Source organism: Eriocheir sinensis, chromosome 19 (assembly GCF_024679095.1).
Source record: "Eriocheir sinensis breed Jianghai 21 chromosome 19, ASM2467909v1, whole genome shotgun sequence".
NCBI lineage: Eukaryota > Metazoa > Arthropoda > Malacostraca > Decapoda > Varunidae > Eriocheir > Eriocheir sinensis.
Window position 1 is genome coordinate 1,600,286 of NC_066527.1, and position 27,570 is coordinate 1,627,855.

The 27,570-nt window shown below is 41.3% G+C and overlaps 2 protein-coding genes across 6 annotated transcripts in view; both read left to right on the forward strand.

The window, feature by feature from the left end:
• Positions 1–3,554, forward strand: part of LOC127000506 (organic cation transporter protein-like) — a 29,793-nt gene extending 26,239 nt beyond the window's left edge. For all 3 annotated transcript variants that reach the window (XM_050864236.1, XM_050864234.1, XM_050864235.1), the window contains 2 exons: positions 1,130–1,302; positions 1,985–3,554. In XM_050864236.1, coding sequence (XP_050720193.1) covers positions 1,130–1,302; positions 1,985–2,078 — 267 coding nt within the window. In that variant the 3' untranslated portion in view covers positions 2,079–3,554. The remainder of the gene's footprint in view (positions 1–1,129; positions 1,303–1,984) is intronic.
• Positions 3,555–10,144: 6,590 nt separating this feature from the next.
• On the forward strand, positions 10,145–27,334 carry LOC127001010 (mucin-2-like). Of its 3 annotated transcripts, none has more exons than XM_050865188.1 (11): positions 10,145–10,234; positions 11,625–12,125; positions 13,633–13,746; positions 15,529–15,776; positions 16,121–16,261; positions 17,731–17,904; positions 18,842–18,895; positions 19,282–19,360; positions 20,731–20,862; positions 21,399–21,476; positions 26,633–27,334. In XM_050865188.1, exons 1-10 carry the CDS (start codon positions 10,147–10,149, stop codon positions 21,410–21,412), a joined length of 1,545 nt encoding a protein of 514 aa, XP_050721145.1. In that variant the 5' UTR covers positions 10,145–10,146; the 3' UTR covers positions 21,413–21,476; positions 26,633–27,334. The 3 variants fall into 3 exon arrangements, with proteins under 3 accessions (XP_050721145.1, XP_050721143.1, XP_050721142.1); XM_050865186.1 differs by having other exon boundaries at positions 21,399–21,466; XM_050865185.1 differs by lacking the exon at positions 21,399–21,476.
• Positions 27,335–27,570: the final 236 nt, after the last annotated feature.

Sequence of the window (27,570 nt, forward strand, 5' to 3'; positions counted from 1 at the left end):
GGTCTTTTACTCTTTTTCTTTTCTTTTCTATTGGCGTTTTTCAAATCTTTTTCTTTTTCTTTTCTTTTTAGTTCTTTTCTTAATGTTGTTTTATTTTTTTATTTTTTTCTATCATACTTAAGTTGATGTTCGTGTGTCTGGGTGAGCCGCTTTCCTCCCAGAAGGGATTAGCGAGTTATGATTTACTTCATGTTTCTGGTGACGGGTATAATTTCTTGGCGTATGCTTGAGTATGATTGAACGTAACGGATGCTATGTGAATGGTGAACATTGTTATTTACAAATATTAAAAATATTCATATTAAGTATATGAATATATCCACTCCCCCTTGTCCCTTGTCCTACTGACATAGCTTTGTGATAGGCCCCAATCTTAACACTGTGTGCATTGTATGTACATATGTATGAATGGTTGAGTGAATGGTGTGCATGCTTCAGGATGATACGTAAAACTGAAAACTTCTTTCCATAAAGCAGCGAAGACATCACGATCCCGGTGGTTAGGGTCACTGAAATCATATATAGCAGGGGGCTCTTGAGCTAAGTTGATTAGGAGTTCCATCAGCATGCTTGAACGCACCACGGCAGACTCGCTGTGACTGACGTCAAAAATAGGTCCAGCCCTATATGTGACTCGACGCGACGCGACGTGACTCGACGCATCCGATGTAAACGGTTTCTTTAAAAAACCCATACAAATCAGTGTTAAAACTGGGGTGGCGATTCATGATGCGTCACGAATCGTCATGACGCGACGCAACGCGACTCGACGCGACTCGCTTGGTGTAAACGCAGCCTAACTTCTCTTTCTCAACGTCATTCTTTGCACAACCCTTCATTTTATCGCCTTTATAAACGTGTCTCCTTCCTTTTTCTCATCACTATTTTTCTTACCATTTAATCTCTAAACAACTCCTATTCACACCATCATCTTCCTAAGCGGCTCTACCTCCGTTTTCTTATCATTAACTCCTTTTCCTCACCATCATTATCCATACACTGCTCTAAACAACTCCTTTCACACATAGTTGTCTCTTTACAAACACTTATAGTACCCTTTTTACACCATTGATACTTCTCCAAAACTTCAAACATCCTCACGCGTTATTTTCCTTCATTTCCCCGCCAGTCCAAGGTTGGGTTTGCCGTACCCTTCATCATTATCGGCATCGTGTCCATCGCCGGAGGTCTCGTGAGCATTCTGTTGCCGGAGACGCTCGACCAGGACCTGCCGGACACCCTACACGACGGCGAGACCTTCTTCAGGGGCCAAGGCTACTGCTACAACCCTTGGCGCAGGAGGTGAGGCTTTTAGGGCCGTGCAGAGAGAGAGGATGCGGTTCAAGACGTAGGAGAGAGGAAAGAGGAAGAGCTAGAATGAATGGTAGAAGCGATCAAGCCGAGATGAATGAGTGATGAAGCTGACGGGGGAGGTTGGAAAGTATATATGAGAGGAAGGAAGGGATAGAAAGAAGGAAAGAGATAGAGGGGGGCGTGTAGAGGGAAATGCTGAGTTATTGACTGGGGAGGAGACTGGAAAGTATAAACGGTAGCGATGAGGAAGCATAGAAAGGAAGGGAAGAAAGGTAGGATGGATCGGGGCTTTGATGAAAGATGAAGTAGAAGATGGAGGAGAATATGCAGAATAAAAGGGATAAGAGGAGGTAAACACAAAAGCTGTAATGCAGAAGAATGCCAAGGAAAGATAAGTGAATAAGAGTAGGAGAGAGAAATATAGATAGACATATGGGTAAAATAAAGAACAGTATAGAGCCTAAGGGAAAAAAGATATAGATAGATAAAGATAAAGAAAATATGAATAGTACAAAGTCAAAAGAAAGATAAAACGTAGAACAGAGACGAAAGAATGACACAAAGTCACACGAAAAAGCCACACAAAGGGGAGGGAGATGCCTAAAGAAATGCAAAGACTGAACATGCATTAACACGCACTTAACTCAACCTCTTTCCCCTCCACCCGCAGGTCCACCGTCGAATATCTTCCGGCCATGCGAGAGGAGATCGAGAATGTCAAGATTCCCATCAACGAAAAGGCGACCCCGACCAGTGCAGTGTGATCTTCTAAACTTTGATTCCCTCGCATGTAACCGAGTCGCCCAATGTCCCCCAGAGCATTGTAAGGAGGCTCTATACACTTTGTTTTTGGCTAAATCTTCTTAACTCTGCCACCATCAACGAGAAGACTAACCAGCTAGGCCTTCACCAGTGCGGTATAACATTTTTTTCTTTTTACATCCCCGCCTATAGCGCCGGTAGGCTTTCTTCAGGGGCCAGATGATCAGCCCAAGCCCGTCATGGCGCAGGTAATTTTTATAGTGGCCCCAATAATGCTTGGCTCATGCTACCCCCCGGCACTCATTCTTGATTCACTGGACGGTTTCTTCTAGAGTCCGGGTTGATGGGTGGTCTTCTGGACAGCATGTGGGTAGTTTTAGGCCACTCGGCGATGACTGAAAAATCCCAGGTGGTAGCGTGGGGATTCGAACCGACGTTGTCCATGGAGTGGTGAAAGTGAACCCAGCACGCTAGCCACTCAGCCACCGCCGTGTAACTGAGTCGCCCAAAATCACCCGAAGCACTGTATGACGGAACTATATACACACTGATTATGGTTAAGTCTTCTAAGCCTTGCACTATCGAAAGGAAGACGGCCAATCCTCAAGGAGACCATCACTAGTGCCAGTATAATCTTCAAACCTCTGACTACCATTGCGTGTTACTAGGTCATGCGAAGTCCTGCCACTGGAAAAAGGCTGTACACTCACCATTGTTGCCTTTGCCGATGCCTTCTGAAACCTCGACCATCGAAAAGAAGACTAATTAGCAAGTTCTTCAGCAGTGTGGTATAATCTAACTTCTGACCTGCCAGCAAAGGCTCTGCACACATTGTTTTGGGATTAAGTCTTCAACACCTCCCGCACAGACCACAAGACATTGAGAAACACGTCAAATATAAACTTTCACATACACAGTTCCAGATTCTCGAGTCTTACGGGTACATTAATTTAGAGCATTCTCGGTATTCTGTCCGTAGTGTTAAGTGATGCGAGTCTGTGGTTCTTGAGCTGGGACGAAGCACTTGAGTACTGCCAAAGTTTGTGTGTAGGTCATCGCTGTGCAACGTGACCTCTGTGCTATGCAGGTATTGATGTGCTTCTATGACGAGGCCTTTGATGAATGAAGGAAATCAGTGCAGCGCCTTTTACCCGAATGCAATATATGGTGCAATTCAGTATGATATGTATGTGCTGAACGATGCACGATGAGATAGAACACATAGTGATTTCCAGTGCAATAATGAATAAATAAATGCAATGCAACATAAAGCAATTTATTATAACGAAGTGCAATACGGTGTAATAATAGACGGTATGGAAAAGTGAGTTATTCTTAAAGTGCAATATATTACAAGAAAGACAAATCAAAGAGAAATAAAGTGAAATAGTTTTAAAAAGAGATTATGGTAGTGTGAGTGGTAGTGCCGAACAAGAGAGAGAGAGAGAGAGAGAGAGAGAGAGAGAGAGAGAGAGAGAGAGAGAGAGAGAGAGAGAGAGAGAGAGAGAGAGAGAGAGAGAGAGAGAGAGAGAGAGAGAGAGAGAGAGAGAGAGAGAGAGAGAGAGAGAGAGAGAGAGAGAGAGAGAGAGAGAGAGAGAGAGAGAGAGTTTGGGGAGGGATGAAAAATAAATATTATGCTCCACAACCTTTCATTTCCCCTCCTCCTCCTCCTCCTCCTCCTCTTCCTCCTCCTCCTCCTCCTCCTCGCTCCTTCTCAACACACAAAGAAAAGTAACATTCCAAACATCCCCGTAAAGGATCTCTTCCTTCATGGACGCAAATATAACACTGGGTTACAAAAAAAATTGTAAGTTGTCTAATTTTTTTCAACTGATTTAGGAACAATTTGCACCGCTGAATCCGAAAATAACATCCGTTTCTCTCGATCAGGCCAGGTATTTGTGCTAAATCTATTTTTAGAAAATCCAACCTTATAACTAAATAGATTACATTTTTGTGACATTTTCGGTTGATTTTTGTTTATATTTCTCATCCGAAATAGGGTTTTAAGATAAAAAAATCGTTTTCTAAGACAATTCATTAATTAAATGTTACAAAAGTTGATAAGTGTACATTGAGTAGTAGACATTGATAAAGGTAAGTTCATGTAAATTGGATAGTAGGTCATCATTTTTCAAAATTCAGGGCGTGAACTTCCGTTTCTTCGAACTCCTAGAATGCTCAGCGGTAGGGATGTCTCTCTTCAGAGTCCAGCTGTAATCATTCATCATGACTGCATCCCAGCGTCCCTGATACCTGGTCTCCATACACCTCACGTCCTGATGGACTCTCTCCCCATGCTCGTCGCTCATTGATCCCAGATTCTCAGGAAACCGATCCATATGCGAGAATAAGTAATGCATTTTTATGCTCATGTTGCATCCGAGGTTTCTGAAAGCAGTCAGCATATTGCTGACAAGTTCTGCGTAGTTCCTGGCCTTCTTGTTGACAATAAAGTTCTTCACGACAAGAACGAAAGCATTCCACGGTTCCAGTTCCACTTCGTTCATTGAGTTTTCAAACTTTGGATCTCTGATGAGCTGACGGAGTTGAGGGCCGTCAAAGATGCCAGCTTTCAACTTCTCCATGGTCAGTCCTGGAAAAGAGTGGCACAAGTACGTAAAGCAGCCACCATCCTTGCCCAGAGCTTTGGTAAACTGTTTGATCAAGCCAAACTTGATGTGCAGCGGTGGGAAGAGCATCCTGTCTCTGTCCACCAGAGGATTGTTTACGGCGTTCCTTGCTCTGCAAGGCGCCAATTCCTCCCGAACAGGCCAGTCCTTCTTCGTGTAATGCTGAGCTTTGTCGCTGCTATTCCACATGCACAGAAAGCTCGGGTACTTGGTGAACCCGGACTGTTGTCCCAATAAAATATAAAAAAATATCAGTTAGTAAAAAATTGGAGCATGTAAACTCTTCAGAACTCTTTTATTCAAAGAAATAAGAAAGAAGTTTGCCTCATAAAAATAGAAAATACCCGTACGTGCAAAAAAAATAAAAGAACATCATGTGGCGATAGATATAAAAAAGTTGACCTGATTGAGCAAGACCAATGTGATTTTTGGATTCAGCACGTCAAAATTGTCCTACATCAGCTAAAAAAACTTAAACGATAAATTTGTTGTTGACCAGTGATAATTAATGTAATAGAAAAAATGAACCATAAGCCTGTTAAAGATTTATGACGCCCTTTTTTCATTAACATCAGAAGAGACGGGGGAACGAAACAAACATAAGGTGGAAAGAAAAACGCAAAACGGCTGTCCTGTAATGATACACACTCGAAAAAAAATACATAATGACTTTTAAATATGGTTCAAACTACGTCTCGATATTTCTTTCCACGGACATTAGTTTCTTCAACGCCAAGAGAAAATGTCAAAGGAAAAGAAAATGCTTGTGAAAACATCCCAACATCTCTGGTAATCATTAACACTTGGACATGAAAAAAAGAAAAAAAAAGAAAAGAAAAAAACCTATTCAATATGACTCAAGAAATTCGATACGTCTTTTTATATACTCATCTTATGTACACTAACGTACAATATTAAACCTATATGCTAAACCTATAACTTCCTTTCCTTACTCATGTCACTTACAACATCATACAACAAAAATAAATAGGTATGCCTTATAAATACTCATCTCACAAAAAAATATCAAACATATTAACTAAATCTCATGTCACGTACAATGCAATGTTAAACCTTTGCACAAACGAAGTGCTTCCAACCTTTTTTTCTCCCTCTCTCTCTTATCAAGTTCCATCTCATCCTCTGAACGCATGATCAAAATATATCATTCTCGTCACACTCATTTCTTACTCTTAAACTTGTGCCCTTATTTTTCGTTAGTATGAAGACTTAAATAACGTTGCCTAAGTTTAATAAAGACATGTGATAGGGTAATTTAAGCTTGTTATTTATTTTTTACCTCTACTACTACTACTACTTTTTTTTTTTTTTTTTTTTTTTTTTTTTTTTTACGTCGCGGCCTATTGCGCCGGTAGGCTTCTTTCCGGTGGGGCCTGATGGTTGGCCCAAGGCTTCTTCCCGGTGGGGCTTGATGGTTGGCCCAGCCCGTTCTGGCGCAGGCGAGTGTTTATAGTGGCGCCATCTTGCACTCACTACTACTACTACTACTACTACTACTACTACTACTACTACACATATCGTTCTTTATATCCACATTCCACATACATTTGGCGTCCTTCTACTTTCCTATAAGAGGGTTTGTCACTGCCTTAAATTTGCCCAAGTATTATATTAGACAAATGTGATACTACTGTTACTTACTACTGCTACTGCTACGACGACTTCTACTTTACTACTATTGTTTCTACTGTTGTTATATATAAAAAAAGTGTGTAATGATAAATTCAAGTGTTTTGTTTCGATGTTTGTCTTCCGTGGATAGAAGTTAATATATTTATGTATGTAAAAATGATACATAAATAAAATGTATCTTTTTTTTAATGCATACTATTCTTTTCCTTATTATATTTTGCTAGTTACACAAGGCAGAGAGACAGATGGGAAAACAAACACACACACACACACACACACACACACACGCACACACACAGAACCCCCACCCCCATCCCGCACACACACACTCCTTCCCACCACGCACACGGCAACAGAACATGACGCAACACTGCCAGACATCCTTGCCTTCAAACAATAATAAAGGACAGACACAACGCCCTTACAAAGAAGAAAACAAACAGGCAACATTCCAACTACTTCAAACACACACACACACACAAAAAAGAAAAAAGAAAACAAACAAACATGAAATCAACTCGTCTCCGCAACGTCATTCGCCTCCTCTGGCACATTATGCTGACGACGCTAAGCTGCTGCATGTCAACTCCAAGCCCTCAATACCTCACCACCTAATGCACACCTTTCCATGCTAAATATACTTGCGCCGCACACCTTTCACGCTAATGAGGAGTAAAAAATGTGAGAGCATCCATTAGTGTTTCAAGGCTTCGGAAAAAAGACTTGAAATATTGTGACAACCAGATGTGATATATGGGAAGGGTTAAGGAGAGAGAGAGAGAGAGAGAGAGAGAGAGAGAGAGAGAGAGAGAGAGAGAGAGAGAGAGAGAGAGAGAGAGAGAGAGAGAGAGAGAGAGAGAGAGAGAGAGAGAGAGAGAGAGAGAGAGAGAGAGAGAGAGAGAGAGAGTTGGACAATGTTTTGCACGATGAATATATAAAAACAACCCATGAGAACCCGATTAATCTCCTTTTTGGTCTCTGGAAATAATGAATGTGAAAGCCGAACGCGTCTCAGAATACAGGCCACATGCAGATACATTCTATAATCCTTTTCACATTCATGGTGCAGAACGCTTGTCTAACTATCACTAGGCTCATAAAGCTACCCATGGGCATACTAACACAGCCTCTACGAGATCCCTAACAAGAGTGAGTGTGAAGGCCCCGAGATGTTTAAGGATATGGACCTGTATTCTAAAACCCCTGTTGGAATACATATATCTAAAACAGCGCTCTTTTTTTACGGCAAGGGAGGCAGCTCAAGGGCACAAAACAAAAACAGCAACAAAATAAAAGCTTTCTAGTCGCTGCTCTGGCTAAAGAGAATAAAGAACGAGAGGTCAGAAGAGAGGTCAGTTACGGGTGTTAGTGTTGGTAAGAGATATAGCGACGTTGGGAAGAGTTGTCAATAAAGAAGGAACGGAAGAATCTCTGTCGCTTATACTTCCCTTCGTGTTAATCTCCATATAAAGGAAAACATCAACTTAAAAACTACTATTTCCACGTACGCAGCGTTGACAGATTATCGTATTCACCACATTGTATTTATAATTTCGAAGCCTTAAACTTTCGTACCTACACAAATTACGATAGAAAATTAAAGTTAGCGGTAAAACTGTTATCTATTGATGTGAGATTGTCTTTTTTGCAACAGTTATCGGTCAGACACTAAGAAAATGCAGTGGTATGAGTAAGATAATTTGCCAAAACTGCACAGACGACAAGCAACAACAGCAGAGACGAGAGTGTATGGGACTAAGTGGGGCCATAATCTTAAAACAATTCGGCTCCCAAGCACACACATTTGACAAGGCTTTCGTAGGAGTTTTGATCATAGTCAGTAATAGTTTTCTGACCCTGGTGGTAGTCTGACCCTTCTTCTGTACCGTGAACCTAAAAACAACACTCACTAGAACCAGACTGGACTCTTTTGATCATTCTCAGTAATAGTTTTCTGACCCTGGTGGTAGTCTGACCCTTCTTCTGTACCGTGAACCTAAAAATAACACTCACTAGAACCCGACTGGACTCTTTTGATCATTCTCAGTAATAGTTTTCTGACCCTGGTGGTAGTCTGACCCTTCTTCTGTACCGTGAACCTAAAAATAACACTCACTAGAACCAGACTGGACTCTTTTGATCATTCTCAGTAATAGTTTTCTGACCCTGGTGGCAGCCTGACCCTTCTTCTGTACCGTGAACCTAAAAATAACACTCACTAGAACCAGACTGGACTCTTTTGATCATTCTCAGTAATAGTTTTCTGACCCTGGTGGTAGTCTGACCCTTCTTCTGTACCGTGAACCTAAAAATAACACTCACTAGAACCCGACTGGACTCTTTTGATCATTCTCAGTAATAGTTTTCTGACCCTGGTGGTAGTCTGACCCTTCTTCTGTACCGTGAACCTAAAAATAACACTCACTAGAACCCGATTGGACTCTTTTGATCATTCTCAGTAATAGTTTTCTGACCCTGGTGGCAGCCTGACCCTTCTTCTGTACCGTGAGCCTAAAAATAACACTCACTACAACCCGACTGGACTCTTTTCTGGCCTTTAGAAATAGTTGATGAGAGGGGAGGGAAGTGTCTGGGAATACCGACTTAAGAGTGGTAATGGAAAACGTTGACCAAAATAGTGACCTCAAAAATACCTCGAGAAATTCATATATCTTAGACGAGTGACGGAGGAGGAGGAGGAGGAGGAGGAGGAGGAGGAGGAGGAAGAGGAGGAGGTATATATATAAATGCAGGCACCTCCGGGACCTCATTCATTTCTCCACCTCAGGTACGAAAGATTTTTCTCGACATCACATTTTCGCTTTTTTTTTCAAGTTAACTCGCACCCCCCAGCACACACACACACACACACACACACACACACACACACACACACGGTCTCTCTCTCTCTCTCTCTCTCTCTCTTTCACACACACACACACACACACACACACACACACACATGCAGTGATATGGATACTTTCTGTCTGTGATTAACCCGCGAAACTCTATAATTTTGATGATTTTTGAGATAATTAATATTCACTCATTATTTTTCTTCCATTCGTCAATACCAAAATGAATATATCTTATTTTATTAACCTTTCCCATCCTCGGTAAGTTAAAAAGAGAATCATAAAGGGAACTGTAAAGGGCAAAGGTTCATCGACTTAAGCTTCTCCCTTTAATTTTCTGCGTCTCTTTGTTCAGTTATATTCATCATCATTTTATTTTTAACTACATTTTTATTTGCATTTTATCGTCTATATATTTATCAACATCTTTAAATCTTTATCTGAACTTCCATCTACATCTTTATTTTCGTACCGTTATCTGTATCCTGTTATCTACATTATCTACGTCCTTATCTACATCTTTTTTAATTACATCTCTTATCAACATCGCATACATTTTTATCTGTATCTCTCAATTAATTTATTCATGGCTTTTATTATTTTACTCCTGAAACATTTATCCTTATTTACTCTTTTTTGTTCCTACTTCCTTTTCTCTTATTTAATCCTGCACCTCTTTACTCCTACTCATATTAACTCATCATATTCACTCCTGCTCCTGTTTACTCTCATGTATAAACTCCTACAGCTATTTACTCCCGCTCCTATTTACTCCGACTCCTATTCACTCCCACTCCTATTTACTCATCATATTCACTCTTGCTCCTGTTTATTCATATATTTACTGCTACAGCTATTTATTCCTGCACCTATTTTCTCTTATTCACCCTCAACATATTTGTCTCAACCTTCATCGCCCTTCCCCAGCCATGATGACCCCGGCCAGCGTGTTAAGACTGTCCTTCGTGGCTCTCGGATTGCTTGTCTCGACGGGGGTCAGCGGTCAGGAGGTCACGGGTAAGTACTGTTGTTGTTATTACTATTATTGTTATTGTTGTTTTTGTTTTTAGTATTATTAAAGAGGGAGGGAAGCCACTTAATTTTATGATATCAAAAAGAAGTCGAGGTTTTAAGCTTTTGTTACTCTTCTTCGTTTTTCTTTTTCTTCTTTCTCTTCTACTAATTGTCGTTATTGTCCTTCTACGTCTTCTTTACCTCCATCTTTTTCTTAAGACTTCCTCTCCTTTTTCGCCCTGTTCTTCTTGTTCTTGTTCTTCTTCTTCCTCCTCTTCGTCTTCTTCTTCTTGCTCTTCTTCTTCTTATTATTATTATTTGTGTTGGTGATCTAAGAGACACTTGCAATGTCCTTAACAACCCCACAGCCACTCAACACAAATTTTCGAGGACATTTCACTTTTCATCGCCACCAATACAACACCCACAAGCCACACCATACCACCAGTAAGCCAACGAAAGGAAACACAAGCCCAATCAACACCGTAGTACTTATTCTTGCCAGCGAAGTTGACCTCACATCTTGAACCGAGGAAAAAAAATACTATGGTGAACATACGAGCACAGTAATTAAAACAGTAATACTTCCCTCACCGCCAAAGTTTCCCTCAGAGCTTGTTTAACGGAGGTCACAAGCAACTGAGGAAAGCATTTCAGCAACACAACCCACGGAGGAACTCTTCACCAACACCCAAGAGAAAGAAATGGTCGTAACACCCATACCACTTCAGTCACACAAACTCAAGCAACACACAGCACACGAGGAACACTGCAACACTACATATTCGGCACTTTCATAACTCTACGGGGAAACATGTAAAACACTCCTGAGCAACAGACAAGTATATTTCTGCAACACAGGAGGAGGAGGAGCAAAGTAACACCCATAAACAACATTCAGGCATAACTTCTCTAATTTGAGCTCAGAGCAACGATCATACTCAAGAAACACAAGTAAGGAAGATTTTAGCAACACACACGAGGAAAACTTTAGCATCAGAATACAGATTGTTGAAGAGTTAAGGAAATAATATAGATGAAAACAAACGGATACCTCAGGACAAAGGAAAAGCAAAAGAGCCTATAATATTCTCCATGCCTTAACCATCAATGAGGCAAAGAAAACAGGCACGGAATACGGTTTAAAAGACTTTATCCCTCACGTTTTAAAGACACCATCCCTTCCTCGACTCATAGAAAGGAACAACACAAACGAAAACCAATCTCCCTTTCTAACAATCATTCTCGTCGCTACAGATCTATGAAAAACATCAAATATAACGAGACTCTTCAACCGTACTTTTTCCATTCGTCCAAACACAACACCAGAAGCAGAGGCAACATTTCCTTCACTATATTTAAAGCGCCTTCCCCTATTCAACCCACTCAACAGGCAAAACCACAGATAACCAATTCAGTGAAACCAGCCACCAGGACACAGGCAACCATACCAGCACCACCACAGAAAGGCCCTTCAATCAAAACTCTCCAGCTACCGTACAATCCAACAACCAAGACAGCACCAGCACCACAAACGGACCCCTCAACCAAAATCCAACAGTCTCCCGGCAAACTGACAACCAGGACAACACCAGCTTCGGCACAGCCACAGAAGGACCTTACAGCAACAACCAAACGCCTGACCCAACCACCAACGCCTCCTGCTGGTTCGGAAACACAAGGTTGCAACACGGGGAGACAGCGCTGGGGCTGCCGGAGGGTTGCATGAGGCTGGTGTGCTGCAACGGGGAGATCGTCAAGAATACTATGGTGTTAGAGGGACCGAGCTATCACCCTGACGTCGACCCCTGCACCATGGACGACCACAACGACCATGAGGGGAACAATACCACCTGGTCCCCTTGGCGAACCTTCCATGACGATTATAGCAAGTGTGAGTGTGGTGGTGGTAGTAGTAGTAGTAGCAGTAGTAGTAGTAGTAGTAGCAGTAGTAGTAGTAGTAGTAGTAGTAGTAGTAACAGCGATATAAGAATGCAATAATAGTTTCTGTATTCGCTGTTCACACAAGGCTTTCTACATTCACTTTCTTAAGCAAGTGTTAGCATTAGAATTTTTGACTTATGATTCCTCCTCCTCCTCCTCCTCCTCCTCTTCCTCTTATTCTTTTTCTTTCTCCTCTTTCCTTTATCTTTCATTCACTTTCTCCTTCTCCTCCTCCTCTTTTTTTCTTTCTTCTTCTCTTTTTCCGTCTCTTTTTCTCTATCTCCTACTCCTTTTGTTTTTCTTTTTCTTCCTCCTCCTCTTTTTCAATCTTTTTATTTCTCCTTTTCTCCTCCTGTTCTAATTTTTCTTTATCTTCTCTTTTTCTCTTTCTTTTTCTTTCTCCTCTTCTGTTTTTTCCCTTTTCTCATCAATGTAAGTCTTCCCTTTCTTAATATATTCTTCGGTTTTATATTCTTCCCCTTCGCCCATTTATACAATTTAATAACTTTTCTTCTACTCGTATTTTTAACTTTTATTCTGTTCTTCATTAGCCAGGTTTTTCAATGTTCCCTTCCCTTTCTCGTCCTTCAATCAACCACATGTCATCCTTTCCTAAACCATCTTTCTGGTCCTCAATCCTTGCCTGCGTCCCTTCCCTCCTCAAGCCTTTCTCGCCTTCCACTCACCTCGTTCTCGCCTTCCCTTACGTCTTAGTCTCAAGCCGTCCCTTCCCCTCTTCCCCTTCCGTCGTCTTAAGCATCTGGACAGTCGGTACTTTTAATTAGCTTCCCCTCGTCCCTTCCTTTCATGCCTCCCTTCCGTTCTCTGTTCCCTTTTCCTCCGTCTCCCCCCTGCCACGTTTAATTCCCTTGCTTCAGCTTGTGTTTACTTTCCTTTTCAACATTCCTTTCTGTTCCCCCTCCTTCACCTACTTCTCATCTCCCTTGCTTACATTATCTTTCTTTTATCTAGTCTCAAGTTTCCTATACCTCCCCTTTCATCCACTTCGTCTCAATGTTTTATGTTTTAACTTTTCTTTCAACTTTTCAACTCTTCTTCAAATGTTTTTTAGTCTTACTCTTTTTTTCCCTTTCTGTACCTCATAGTTAGTTTTTCCTTTCTTTTCTCTGTCATTTCCAGTCTCCTAATCTTTCTCCTCAACATATATTTATTTTTTTCCCTTATGTTTCCTCTTCACCATATGCCACGTATCCTTTCGTCCTTTCTTTCCCTTATGCTAAGTACTAAGATCATCCTTCATTCACCTTTCAATCCATTCCCTTCACCCCTTTTCTCTGATTTCTACTTCCACTCAAGAGACAAACAGACGGAAATAACAACTGAGACCACGCACAACTATATCATATGCCCCTAACGTTACCTTTACTACTCTCCCTTGCAGCATCACCTCGATAAACAGTTCCACAAGCTCCTCATCTCCCCCTTCCCTCCCTCAGGCTGTGTCTTGGGCAAAGAGATGTATGATCACGGGCACATCCTCACCAACTTCTGCGTTAGGATGGTGTGTCACAATGGCCACTGGGACTTCGAAGGCACCATCGACCCCACGTGTAAGTCCTCTTAAATCATGGGTCTAGAACAGCAAGTCTTAATGGAGAGGAACGATGCTAAAAAGAAGGTACGAAGGTTGGAAGGTAAGTAAACCAAGTCAGCTAATGCCCGTGGAAGTTCTCTCATGGAAATGGATCTCAAGTAACAAGTCTTAATGATAGAACACTGAGTAATAAGGGTAAACAAATGCAAGGTAGAGGTGTTAATCAGAGAGGAAGATAAAAGGTTGTCAAGTAGGTAAAAATCAAGCCACTTTTGACCCCATGAACGAAAAAGCCCTCGAAGTCAGTGGGTCCAAAGTACTAATGAAGTCTTAAGGAGAGAGGAACAAAGCTAAAAAAAAAAAAAATACAGGTAAGAAGGTTACCAGGTAGGTGAATCAAGCCAATTTTGACCCAATGCACGAGAAGTCCTCTTGAGTATTTGGGTCTTCAGTTACAAGTTTTAATTAATGAGAGGGACTGGACATAAAAATAATAATAACAACAGGAAAATAAAAAAAAATAGCAAATAAAAGGACACAAAAGGAAAGTACAAGGAAATAGACAGTTGAGAGTTTGGAGAGTTGGCGCTACAAGACACTTTTGACGTAATGGGAATGTGAGTGCTCGCCTATGTTCTTCAATTACATAGTCTAAAGTAATGACGCTTAGAAACTTAGGAACAGATTATACATTATACAAAAAGAGAGGGATTTGCAGGGTTGGTAATAGATATGGAGCACCTGAAATGACCTCTTGAGCTCTTTAAACATCTTCAAGTCTTGATTAATTTGAATGCTACGTAATGATAGTTAAAGGAAGTAAAGGAAAGAATAACATGCAAAAGAAAAAAGTTGTATATACTGTCCTTTTTTTTTGAGAGAGAGAGAGAGAGAGAGAGAGAGAGAGAGAGAGAGGAGTGTTCCATGTTCGTCTGTTTTTTGCACCATTTCTTTTTTTTTCTTTCTATTCTCTCCCACTTTTTTCAAACCCGTTCTGCCTGTTTTTCCTTCACTCTTTCTCTCGCAATATGTTTTCAGGTTCTTTCTCCGCCTTTTTTCCCTGTCACTCTTGGGTTTCCCACTCTCACAAAATTTATCCATCGGTTGACCATTTTTTTCGTTGCCTGATACTTTCTTTATTTTTTCTATTTTTATCGTTACAACTATTTTTTTTCGCGGCCGTTGTACATTTCGCTTTATCTATTTATTTATTTCTCACATTTACGGTGTAGAGAGCCTAACTTTAGTCACTAGGAATTTCCGTACATAACTTTTCTACATTCGTTTGTTATTTCTTGCTTTTGACTCCACGTTATTAGTTGTTACAGATTCACAAACCCTCTGTGTCGTGCCGAAAGATGGATCAAAACCAGCACTTCAACCATTCAGTTCCACAAGACGTTTCATTCCTCACTAATAAAAATAAAACAAATAATCAGAAATTTCGTCCTTGTATTTAAGCATTCCGACGTGAACTCTAATAAGAGGAGAGTATCGAGACGCCACCCCTTCCAAATCTTTTTGGCCTGTCTTTCTTTTCTCTTTTACAGGAGCAGCTCTGAGCAGGATTTTTGTTTTTTGCTTTTGTCATTGCTACTGAGCTACTTCCTATACTGTAAAACAACTCTGCGAAACCTCGAGAATCCGAGCATAACCCGACATCCCTTTTTTAAACCTCCCGTACAAGCTCTATCTTCTACCTATACATACCTTCGGGCATGCAACAATTCCGTCTCAACCCAGAAACCTCAACATTCCAGCTTAACCTGCCATCTCTTGTTTTAAACCTTCCCTACAGGCGGTCACTGCTGGGTATACGACGACCCCCACTTCACGACCTTCAACGGGACACACAGAGACTGGCACGGGCGATGCAACTACTCCCTGGCGCAGACCGACAACTCCTACAACCCCTACACCGCCGTCTACGCCTCCTTCAAGAAGTGCTTCAAGAAGGGCGGCGGCTTACCTTCCTGTATCGACACCGCGACGTTTAGAGAAAGTCCGAACAGCGTTGTGGAGATGTTCGCTGGTGAAGACGTTGAGGTGATGATGGTGGTGGTGGTGGTGGTTAGTGGAGGTAGTGGGTGTCTTAGGAATGTTAGTAGTAGTGTGGTTAGTGGAGTGGTAAGTGGGTGGTAGTTACAGAAGTAGTAGTAGTAGAAGTAGCAGTAGTGGTGGTTATGGCGGCGGCGGTGGTGGTAGTGGTAGTGATTCAATTCTAAGTTAGGATTGTGGATGCTGCTAGTATAGACGTATTACTCTCTCTCTCTCTCTCTCTCTCCACCCTTCTCAAGACCCCACCTGTAACCCCCATCATTCCCACTTTCTCTTCCTTACACGAACCCATTTTCCGTCGCCTTTCACCCCTAACTCAAGCATCCTCGCAGATCACGGTCAACGGGGAGCTCGTGATGATCCCCGACACCCACGACTTCAAGGGCATCACCACCTCTCACGGCAACCATCCTCTGCTGGCCGTGAGGCTGGACGAGTGTGTTATCATCATCGGCGGCTGGTCAGGCTTCGTGGTGAGCGATTGAGACGCCTCAGAAAATGCTGTTCTCTTGTTAGGGCTTCAGAATCAACGGGTGTTTTCTCTATGTTTTTTTCCTGCCTCTGTGATGTGTGAGAAGGGGAGGTCATATAGGCTTTCTTTTTACATTTTCTTTCTATTTTTCTGTTTTCTTTTATCTCTTTATTGTTTGTGGTGTAATCTTGCTTCTTCGATCGAGTTTGATAGTATTTTGTGTGTGTCACCAACTGCTGTTTTTTTCTGGAGCAGAGGTCATACAAGCTTTCTTTTTACATGTGCACAATCTTTTTTTCTATTTTCCTTCAAGTAATTATTGTTAGTGATGTAATCTTGCTAATTTGACCGAGTTCATGATATTTTGTGGGTGTTACCAATTGGTGTTTTTTTTGGAGAGGTCACACAAGATATATCTCTATTTACTTTTCTTTGTGTTTTCCCTCATATTATCAAGTAAGAGCATCTTGGGTCTCAGACGGAGTTCATAATTTCTGTGCTTCATTGTTTTACTCTTCTTAATGTTTTTCCTTCTTTTTTTAGCTACACTGTCTTGGTTTTCAGGTGGAGTTTATGATTCCTGAGTTTTGTCTTTTTAATTTTCTTTATATTTTTCTTTAATTCTCTAGTGATACCATTTTAGTTCTCTGACGATCATGATTCCTGTGTTTTATCTTTTTTTTTTACATTTTCCTTTTGATTTTTTTCTAGTAGCAGCATCTTGGGCCTCGGGCGGAGTTCATGATTTCTGTCTTCAGTTTTTATTTTTATTTTGTTTTTATATGTTGTAATTTCATTTTTTTTTAGTAACAGTACGTATCTTAGGTCTAGGGCGTACTTCGTGTTTCCGTGCGAGCTCGTCCTTAATAATGAACTCTCCGTCCATGTACTGTTGCTTAAATAGGAATTCTTTTCCATCAGTTCCTAATGCAGCTCGAAGTTTGATCTATAAATCTTTAAAAAAAAAAAAAAAAAAAAAAAAAAAACACCCTCATTTGAATATATTTTTCTCGGAGCATTTTTCATCCGAAAGGTTATTACGAATGTTAAGTCCTTCGTACTCCCCGTCCTCTCCTCCTTCGATTACGTCCCCGTGTGTGTGTGTGTGTGTGTGTGTGTGTGTGTGTGTGTGTGTGTGTGTGTGTGTGTGTGTGTGTGTTCTCTTGCTCTCGGTTTGATTCGAATTTGCCCTTCGTCGTCTCTGCTGCAGTCATTTTCCTCTCTTGCCTATCTTCATCTTCGGCTCCTTCATTTTCCTTTGCCTATCATTATATTCGTATCTTCCTTCTCTTCTGTCAATCGTCTCCTTCGTACCTTCCTTCTCTTTTGTCACAGTTTCTTTTTTCTCCTTTTGCCAACCTTCATTTTCATCCTTTTTTGCCTCTCGTTAGTTTCGTCTCTAAAAAAAAAGTCACTTAAAATGAATGTTACTTTAATTCCCATTGTGTCCTCGTCGTGGCGTTCGTGTAGGTGATGCAGTGCCCCCATCGGCTGGACGTGTGGGTGCGGAGGTCGTCGTCTGGGGGTGGCGTGGACGGGCTGTGTGGCCGCTTCAACAACTTCACGAACACGACAAAGAACAAAACCGTCACGCTCAGTAGAGTGAACGTCACCAACACGACAATGCATCCGTTTCTCTGGCTGGTGAGGGAAGGAAGGATAATTATTTTCTTCACTTCGTCTCCTCTTTATTATTCGGGATATCTTTTGCTTCATCTTCATCCGCCTCTTGTTTTGGTCTTTTCCGATGACTAGTTCTTCCATCGATTCATTCCTCTTCTTCTTTTTCTTTTTCTCCTTAATTTGCCGCCTTCTTCTTATGATCTCTACTTCTTCATCTTATCTTCATTCTTCATCCTATTCCTTATTCTGTTCTTCTAGTTCAATCTTTGTCCTTTATTCTCTTCTTTCTTTCGTCCTCCTAATCTTCTCAATGGTCTCCAACTCCACACTCTCTCTCTATTTCTTTTCGCAAATAATTCTTCTACCAAAAGTCTTCCATCACCTCCCCATCCACTCTTCAACACGTGTCTTGCCATTCTACTTTCTCCTCTGTCACCTTTTCCTTATTCTTTTACTCTGTCTCCTTTAAATTCATCTGTTATCTGTTCTCTTGTTTTTCTCTTTATCGCTTTTTCTCGTTCCATAAGTCTTTCTGCTCTTCTTTAAACTTCTTCTTTTTGTTCTTCTTCCTCTTTATATTACTCCTGTTCTGTTTGTTCTTGTTTTTTTCTTGCTATTTTTCCTCCTCCCTCTCGTTTTCTTCTTCTCGTTCTCGTTCTTGTTCTTCCTTTTCTTATTATTCTTGTTTCTTAGTTCATGTTTTTGTTCTTGTTCATATTCTGTTTCCTCCTCCTCCTCCTCCTCCTCCTCCTCCTCTTCCTCCTCCTCCTCCTCCTCCTCCTCCTCCTCCTCCTCCTCCTCCTCCTCATCATCATCATCATCATCATCACACTATGAACGTTGGGTAAAGTATTATTAAGTAACGCTATTCACATCATTGAAAGTTTATTTATTTACATGCTGCATGAATGAAAAAAAAGAAAAAGAAAACCGATTACTGACACCTCTCCCTCTCCAGGCTAACAACAGCACCAAGGAAAAATGCATCACCACCGATCAAGACCTAAACAATGTGAGTATTAACATTTTTATTACTATTATTATTATTATTATTATTATTATTATTATTATTATTATTATTATTATTATTATCTTATCTTTACTTCTCTATCTCTTCTTTGTAATTTTTTTCTTTACCTGTTCTGCTCTCGGGTTTTTCTAATGATACTTTCACATATTTAGCTTTTTATTTTTCGTCATTTTTTCTTCTTCATCTCCCCTTTGTTTTCTCTTGCCTTCGTCTCTTTTCTTATGTTTTTTTCTCTAAACCTTAATCTTTCCTTCATTCTTCGTGATATCCATTTCTTCAATCATTTTCTTGGTGCTATAATCATCATGCGTCACTACCAGTCCCCCTGACCCGTGTGTGTCTCTGTGTCTGTGTGTGTGTGTGTCCAGAGTGCCGCGTGCAAGGACCCGCTGGACGACTTCGTGGAGCCCTGTGAGAAGCACACACGAGGATACGCCTACCTCAACCGTGAGTGTCGCCAGGCGTGAGCAGGGCAACTCACTTTATAGTCCTGTTTTTTTTCTTTCTATGATATTTTTCAATGTTACTCGCCTCTATTGTTCTTGTTTTCCTGGACCCATTATCTTAAACTCTTCCGGCTCACATTACGACCATTTCTAAAGCCACACGTAAGATCAGTGGGTTTTCATGTTTTTTTCTCTCACTCATGGTGTAGCAACCTTGTATAGCTACCTGAGTGTCTTGATAACCACCAATGAAAATGCTAAGAACTTTTACAAGAGCTTTTCCAAACAGGCGAAATGAGAAACCAAAAGACATAATCTAGCAGTACTATAACTATTACTTCTGAAACCCCCACGACCATTACCTCTGTCCTCTTCCCCTTTCCCTCGACGACATGGAAATGCTAAGAACCTTTACGAGAGCTTTTCCAAACATGCGTATTGAGGAGCCAAAACGCTTGATAGTTTGGGCCTTGAATATCATCTAGCAATAATACTATCACTACTATTTATGCAACCACCACAAGTACAACCTCCGTCTTCCTTCCCTTTCCCCCGACCCATGAATATGATAAGAACCTTTACGGAGGCTTTTTCAAACAGGCGTAATGAGGAACCAAACTAGTTGATAATTTGGGCCTTGAATATCACCTTGCAATAGACACTACTACTTCTGCACTCAGCACAACCATAACCTCTGTCCTCCTTCCCTTTCCCCCGACCAATGAAAATGCTAAGAACCTTTACGGAGGCTTTTTCAAACAGGCGTGATGAGAAACCAAACTACTTGATAATTTGGGCCTTGAATATCACCTTGCAATAGTTACTACTACTTCGGCAACCACAACAACCACAACCTCTGTCCTACTTCCCTTTCCCCCGACCCATGAAAATGCTAAGAACCTTTACGAGAGCTTTTTCAAACAGGCGTGATGAGAAACCAAACTACTTGATAATTTGGGCCTAGAATATCACCTTGCAATAGCTACTACTACTTCGGCAACCACAACAACCACAACCTCTGTCCTCCTTCCCTTTCCCCCGACCCATGAAAATGCTAAGAACCTTTACGGAGGCTTTTTCAAACAGGCGTGATGAGAAACCAAACTACTTGATAATTTGGGCCTTGAATATCACCTTGCAATAGCTACTACTACTTCGGCAACCACAACAACCACAACCTCTGTCCTCCTTCCCTTTCCCCCGACCCATGAAAATGCTAAGAACCTTTACGAGAGCTTTTTCAAACAGGCGTAATGAGGAGCCAAACTACTTGATAATTTGGGCCTTGAATATCACCTTGCAATAGTCACTACTACTTCTGCACCCAACACGGCCACTACCTCTGTCCTCCTTTCCTTTCCCCCAATGCAGAGTCGTGCCAGTACGACCTGTGCAAGCTTAACCAGACGCCGCTCGGGAAGAGGAAGAGGAACGTCAGGAGGTGGCTGAAGATCATAAAACGCAACGCCTTCATCACCGAGTTTCTGGACAACGCGACTCGAGGTGCGTGAGTATTGTGTGTATATATGTGTGTGTGTGTGTATGTCTGTTAAGGGGGGGTGAAGAGTGTGTGTATTTTGTGTATATATATGTGTGTGTGCGTCTGTTGAGTGTCGGGGGTGGGGGGGGGGGGTGAAAGAGATAGATATGGAGTTACTGTGAGAGAGCGAGAAAATCAGTCAATCTTTTAAACTAATACAAACCCAATAAGATAACCCCCAAACTTTTCCTTATACGCATCCACTATAATACCTTTCTTGACTGCATGCCGTGGAAAAAAGTAACCTACCTCATATGACAATAGATAGATAGATAGATAGTGACAGATAGGGAATGTGTGAAACTAAGGGAATCATTCACTTTTCCAACATTTAGGAAACCAATAAGACAAATCCTAAACTAGATAGATAAATAGATAAATAGATAGATATATAGATGGTTTGAGGGAGAGAAAATCAGTCACTCTTTCAACACTTACCTAACCCATAAGATACATCCTTAACTCTTCCTCATAAGCATCGACTTTGAAACCGTTCCAGACTACATGGCGTAAGCAAAGTAACCAGCCTGACATGACCCGTCCCTCCCTTGCCCTAGCCAGCCACAGGTGAGGTGAGGTGAGATAACGTGAGCACATGTGTGAGTGGCTTGTCACCTGCACACGTCTGTTATTGCACTGTCCCTGGCACGCCTCAAGGAGACGATGTTGGCCTTGTGTTAGAATGTAAAAGTGATGACTCTTTGTAACAGTGACACTCGCACGCACTTTTAATTACACGGTGTTGGATTCGAATAATAAGTGATTGAAAAAAAAAAAAAAGGGTTTTAAAATCTTTGAAATGAAATGCATGAAATGAAATCTTTGCACAACACTAATGAATTGATAGCATCTGGCTTTGTTTTTGTTTTTTATATGTAAGCTAAAATGAGAAAATAAAACAGGATTATTTTTTTCCACAAGGCTGACAAAAAAAAAACATCCATGACATCTTTGAAGTGAAGCAAAGGAAATGAAATATTTGCACAGCGCTAATGATTTGAAAGCACCTTTATTTTTATATGTAAGCTTAAATGAGAAAACAAAACAGGAGGCTGACAAAAGAAAACATCCATGAAATCTTTGAAGTGAAGCATAGGAAATGAAATCTTTGCACGATCTTAATTAATAGGGAGCACCTGGTTCTGTTTTTCGTGTCAAAGCTCCAGTGAGAAAACAACGGGATCATTCACTCTACTAGGCCGAGGAATGGTGGAGAAAAACAAAACAAAACAAAACAAACAAAAAAACATTAGTCTCACTTTCACGTCATTAATATTGGAATAACGAACGTTTGCATAATAACGCTTCATATTTTTTTTGCGTGTGCTGACATATCGAAATAATACGGAAGTGATACATACACCCAAAAAGAACAACAAAATAGCGAAGCATAACGAAATCAAAACATATATTTCTACACTGGCAATTACACTTAAACGAGACGACCTTGTGATTATTTTTATATTTCACTTTGCTAACGAATCCAACTAACGAGGGGATACATTAACAAAAAACAAAAAAAACAAAAAATGAAGCGAAACAATACGCAATGACATTTAGCAATATTATCGTTCAAATCCGGCACTGAGGAAGAGAAGGGAGGACGGAAGAGAAGGGAATAAGAGAAGAAATGAGAAGAGATAAAAGAGTAAAACAGACAATTATTATTATTATTATTATTATTATTATTATTATTATTATTATTATTATTATTACTATTATTAGAAAAAGCTGAAAATCTCTCCCTTTACTGTTCAGTCCAATATGATCTCTTTAACACACACACACACACACACACACACACAAACCTCCCCCCCCTACAAAACCTCTTACCCCCTCTCCCTCCCATTCCTCCCCTCATCACCCCTCACAACCCCTCCCATCCCCCTTCACACATAGTCAACAATAAACATATGTGTCAGCGGCAGCCAAGGCGGCCCGCAGCTTGGAGGCACACAGGAGGCGGCTGGAAAACGTTTAATTATAATACTGGTGCAGGCTTAATGGTGGTAGTGGTGGTGGTGATGGTGGCAGTGGTGGTGGTGATGGTGGTGGTGGTTGTAGTAGTAGTAGTAGTAGTAGTAGTAGTAGTAGTAGTATCAGTAGAAGTAGTAGTAGTAGTAGTATCAGTAGAAGTAGTATCAGTAGTAGTTGTATTAGTAGTAGTAGTAGTGGTAGTAGTAGTAGCAGTAGTAGTAGTAGTGGTAGCAGTAGTAGCAGTAGTAGTAGTAGTAGTAGTAGTAAAGGCTTTGAAATACCGTATACATGAAAACAAATTAACGTTTCAGTATCTCGAACAAAACCCTTTACGAATAACACAAACTCACAAAGGCTCAGAATAAACGCAACACACACGGAACCGAAGCGCGTGGTCGCACAAGTGAATCAACTCGCTAAAGGGTGACGAAGGCCAACAAATTCGTCACAGCGATGAAGACACAAACAAACGAGAGAGCGTGAGTGTGTGTGTGTGTGTGTGGCCGACGCGCGCCGCCCACCATGAAATTGATCACGCCCGCTGACAGACAGGCGGACGGAATAAAACTCTCTCTCTCTCTCTCTCTCTCTCTCTCTCTCTCTCTCTCTCTCTCTCTCTCTCTCTCTCTTACATTCTTTCTTCCCCGTTTTCTTTCTTTCTCTCCGTTTTCTTCTTTCTCTTCTCACCTCCTTTCCCTCTTTTCTCTCTCTCTCTCTCTCTCTCTCTCTCTCTCTCTCTCTCTCTCTCTCTCTCTCTCTCTCTCTCTCTCTCTCTCTCTCTCTCTCTCTCTCTCTCTCTCTCCATCTATCTATTTATGTCTCTCTGCCTTCCTGTTTTCTTAGTTTTCTCTCTCCTTACTTCCTTCCTTTCTTGTTTTCTTCTTCAGTCTTCCCATCGTGTCCCCTCCTATCTCCCACCTTTCCTAAGTCTACGGAGCTAACACAGAGAATTCAGATTTACTCATGTCCCATAATCAATCACACTGTTGCCAAGACCTTATGAACGCTAGGGAGTGCGTGTGGTGGGAATGAAGATACTATTTAGAAGACACTGGTGTAGGTGGACAGGTCGACAGCTTAAAGAAGAGAGGGAGGGAGGGAGGGAGGGGAAGAGGGAACAGGTGTCTCGTAGAAGAGGAGAGGGACGGGAGGACTCTCTTGTTGGTTGGGGGGAAAGAGGGAAAGGAGATGAAGGTAGAGAAGAGAGACGGATGGAGGGAGAAAAGGGTGGAGAAACAATACAAAAAAGAAAATGAATGAGCGGGGAGGAAGAGAGGAGAGAAGAAGAGAAAGAGGATCGAAAGAGTTGACGAAAAGATGAAGGGGAGAGAGAAGGACTGCGGGAAGAAAAGGGGGAGGAAACAATACAAAAAAGAAAGAAAATGGAAGAACGGGAAAGAAGAAAGGAGAGAGGAAAAGAAAGAAGAGGCTAGGAAGAATTGACGAATAGGTAGGTAAATGAAGGGGAGAGAGAAGGATGGAGGAAAAGAGGGAGAAAAATACAAAACCTAAATGAATGGGAAGAATGAAAGGAAAGATAATAGAGAAGAAAAGAGGAAATGAGTAAGGAGAGGGTGGATGGGTAGAAGAAAGGAAAGGGAAGGAGATAAGAAGGGAAAATAAAGCTGGAAAGAGGAATAGGGTGAGGAAACTATACCAAAGAAAACATATATGAAAGAGAATAATAGAGAGGAGAAAGAGGAAAAACGGAGAAGGAGAGAATAGTAAGAGGAGACTGAATAGGTGGAGGAAATGGGAGATGAAAGGGAGAGAGAAATAAGGATGGAGGAAAAAGTGGATAAACATTATAGAAGGGAAATTGGAAAACAGGAAAAGCATAAAAAAAGGAAGAGAAAGAAAAGAAGTAGAAAAAAAGGAAGAAGTGACTGAGTTTGAGGAAGAAAGGAAAAAAAATGGTAATGAGGAGGAAAAATAAATAAAAGGAAATAAAAAAGACAGGTGTGTGTGAGAGAGAGAGCAAATGAGAATGGCTGGCAGGTAAGATAGAACCCTAACGGCCCCCCTTTCTCTCTCTCTCTCTCTCTCTCTCTCTCTCTCTCTCTCTCAAGACAGACGACCAAGTTAATCCAGAGTCAGTCAGTTCTCTCACTTGCTGTTGCCAGGGCGATTCTCTCTCTCTCTCTCTCTCTCTCTCTCTCTCTCTCTCTCTCTCTCTCTCTCTCTCTCTCTCTCTCTCTCTCTCTCTCTCTCTCTCTCTCTCTCTCTCTCTCTCTTGTCTTAACTAAACGGTAGGCAGTTCGGTTAATTTCTCTCTCTAGTAAGGTTAAACACACACACAGATCTCTCTCTCTCTCACTCTCTCTCTCTCTCTCTCTCTACTTCCTACCTTTGTTCTTTTCTTCGTTGTTGCTGTTCCTTGTTCCTTTCGTCCTTCCTTCTTGCTTCTCTTCCTTCCTCTCCTTCTCCCTTCTTCCCTTCTTTCTTTCCTTCCTATCAAATCTTCCTGCATACCTATATCTTCTTTCTTCCCTTCCTTTCTTCACTCCTTCTTTCCTCTCCCATTCTTCCACTGCGATTCCTTTTCCTCCATCCTTGTTTGCCTTTCTCCCTCTGTCTGCATACTAAAATCCCTCCCTTCTTTTCCTACTCCACTGTGATCCCCTTTTGCTTGCCTTCCTCCCTTCCTTCCTCCCTGCCTGCCTGCGTCCCCCGCCTCTGCCTGCTGGAGGGTGGCGGCGCGGCTGTTGGCTCCACATGCTCCGCTGTCAACGTGAGTGAGCGAGACGCGGCCACCAGGTGTCGCGCGCGTTAGCCGGCTCACTGGGGAACTTGGCCTAACGATGCATGCTTGTTTTAATGCTTATGGCATTAAACGCGCGAGGGGTCAGAGGGAGTTCCGGAAAACGATCAGCAGTTCTAGTTTTTATAATGGCGTACGCAAGCGTTATTTTTTTGTAATTGTTTATAGTAATGATACGAAAACTGTAGATTCGTGTTTTTTCAATCATTATACGACTTGCTTACGCGAAACGAGTCGAATACCTTACGTATACACATTAATTCCGCTCATCAATTATTATTTCCTAGGAAAAACTAAACATCGGAACATGAATAAGAAGAGGAATTATTCTCCTATGAAATATTAAGCATATAAACAAACATAAAATGAATAGAAGGCGTGGTACGAGCTCTGGGAGAAGAATTGTATAACGCTCCATAGCTTTAAACACTGATCCCTTACCATTCCTCTCTTCCAGATGCGAAACTGGAGTCGCAATCAGCACAGAGGAAGGGAGAAACACAAACTTAGAACGCAGACTTGACAGAGAGGAGGCAGAGCATGTAAACTTGACAGAACGTGAAGACATAACCTAAACTTAACAGAAGCAAACTTGACAGACCATAATCTTGACAGAGACGGAGCGTAGAACCTATACTTGACAGGCAGAGAGGGAGATACAGGAACTTAAAACATGCACACCACAACCTTTCCTACGCAAACTCTGTCCCTGCACATCGACCCTTTCTTTCCTGTCACTAAACACGTATATCATCACACGCACGAGGGAGTAGCCATATATTTTTTACCCTCCTGCACATCGACCCCCTCTTTCCCGACACTGAACACGTACATCATCACACGCACAAAGGAGTAACCATAAAATTTTTACCCTCAACAGAACCACCGAATGCAAAAACTGACCATCCACACCCTGTCCTCTTTTCCTATCGAACACTAAACCGCTACGGCATCACAAGAAAATACAATAACCATATCCTTCTCACCCCTAACAGAACCCCCGGCAGTTCCCTTCTGGTACCAATGGCACAGATCAGAAGGGGGGACGGACCAGCTGGACTAACGTGGAAGGTTTAAACGTATGGGACAAGAGGATTATAGAGGAAGACAAGTAAAGGCCATGGAAGGACAATATTGCAGGAAGAGATATAAGCAAAAAAGGAGGAGAATATATATCACAAAGAAGACATATGAGAAAAATATAAGGAAGCAGAAGTTAGCAAGAAAAAAGACACCGAGGAAGAAGTGAATGGATAACGGAAAGACGAGAAAACTGAAATAAATATGGAAGTACAAGGCAGCAGGAAGGGAAAGATAAAGCAAGGAAGAGGTGAAAGGATAACAAAAAATGAAGAAATCTGAGACCCTCCCAAAATCGATGACAAAATAATACCAGGAAAAGACACTATAGACATGCCTGACTAAGAAGATGACAAAAAGTAAACAAAGTATAAATAAGATACGTGACAAATTAGATGGATAACAAATCTCCTCAATAACAAAAAGCAAAGCAAAACAGATGACAAAAAAATCTGATGATAACAAATAAGATAGTTGAAAAATATACCAGGTAATGAAAAATAAAATAATGACAAAAATGACGAGTGAAACAAATAAAAAAAACAGAATAAAAAGAAATGAAGAAAGTAATAATAAAACAAGAATCTATCAACACAGAGTCAATCAGAAGCCGTAAAGGTGAATCATCGACTTCCAACAACTAAAAAAAAAAAAAAAAAAAAAAATGTAACTGGCTGTCCTATACTAAGGGAGGAGGGGGCAGAGGGGTGTGAGGGGGGGATGTCAATGGGGGAGTTAAAGGGGAGAAGGGGGAAGGTAATTAGCGGGGTCAGTCCTAAACTCCCCGTGACCTTGGCAATTAAGGGTCATCAGCGGCTAATTATCGACCATAAATACCTGTGATTGGTTGCAA

Excerpts from the sequence above, each read along its gene's own strand:
- LOC127001010 (XM_050865185.1), top strand. The coding sequence starts at position 10,147 with ATGATGACCCCGGCCAGCGTGTTAAGACTGTCCTTCGTGGCTCTCGGA. Across the intron at positions 15,777-16,120 it reads TCGCTGGTGAAGACGTTGAG|ATCACGGTCAACGGGGAGCT; the intron begins GTGATGATGGTG and ends GCATCCTCGCAG. Across the intron at positions 16,262-17,730 it reads GCGGCTGGTCAGGCTTCGTG|GTGATGCAGTGCCCCCATCG; the intron begins GTGAGCGATTGA and ends GCGTTCGTGTAG.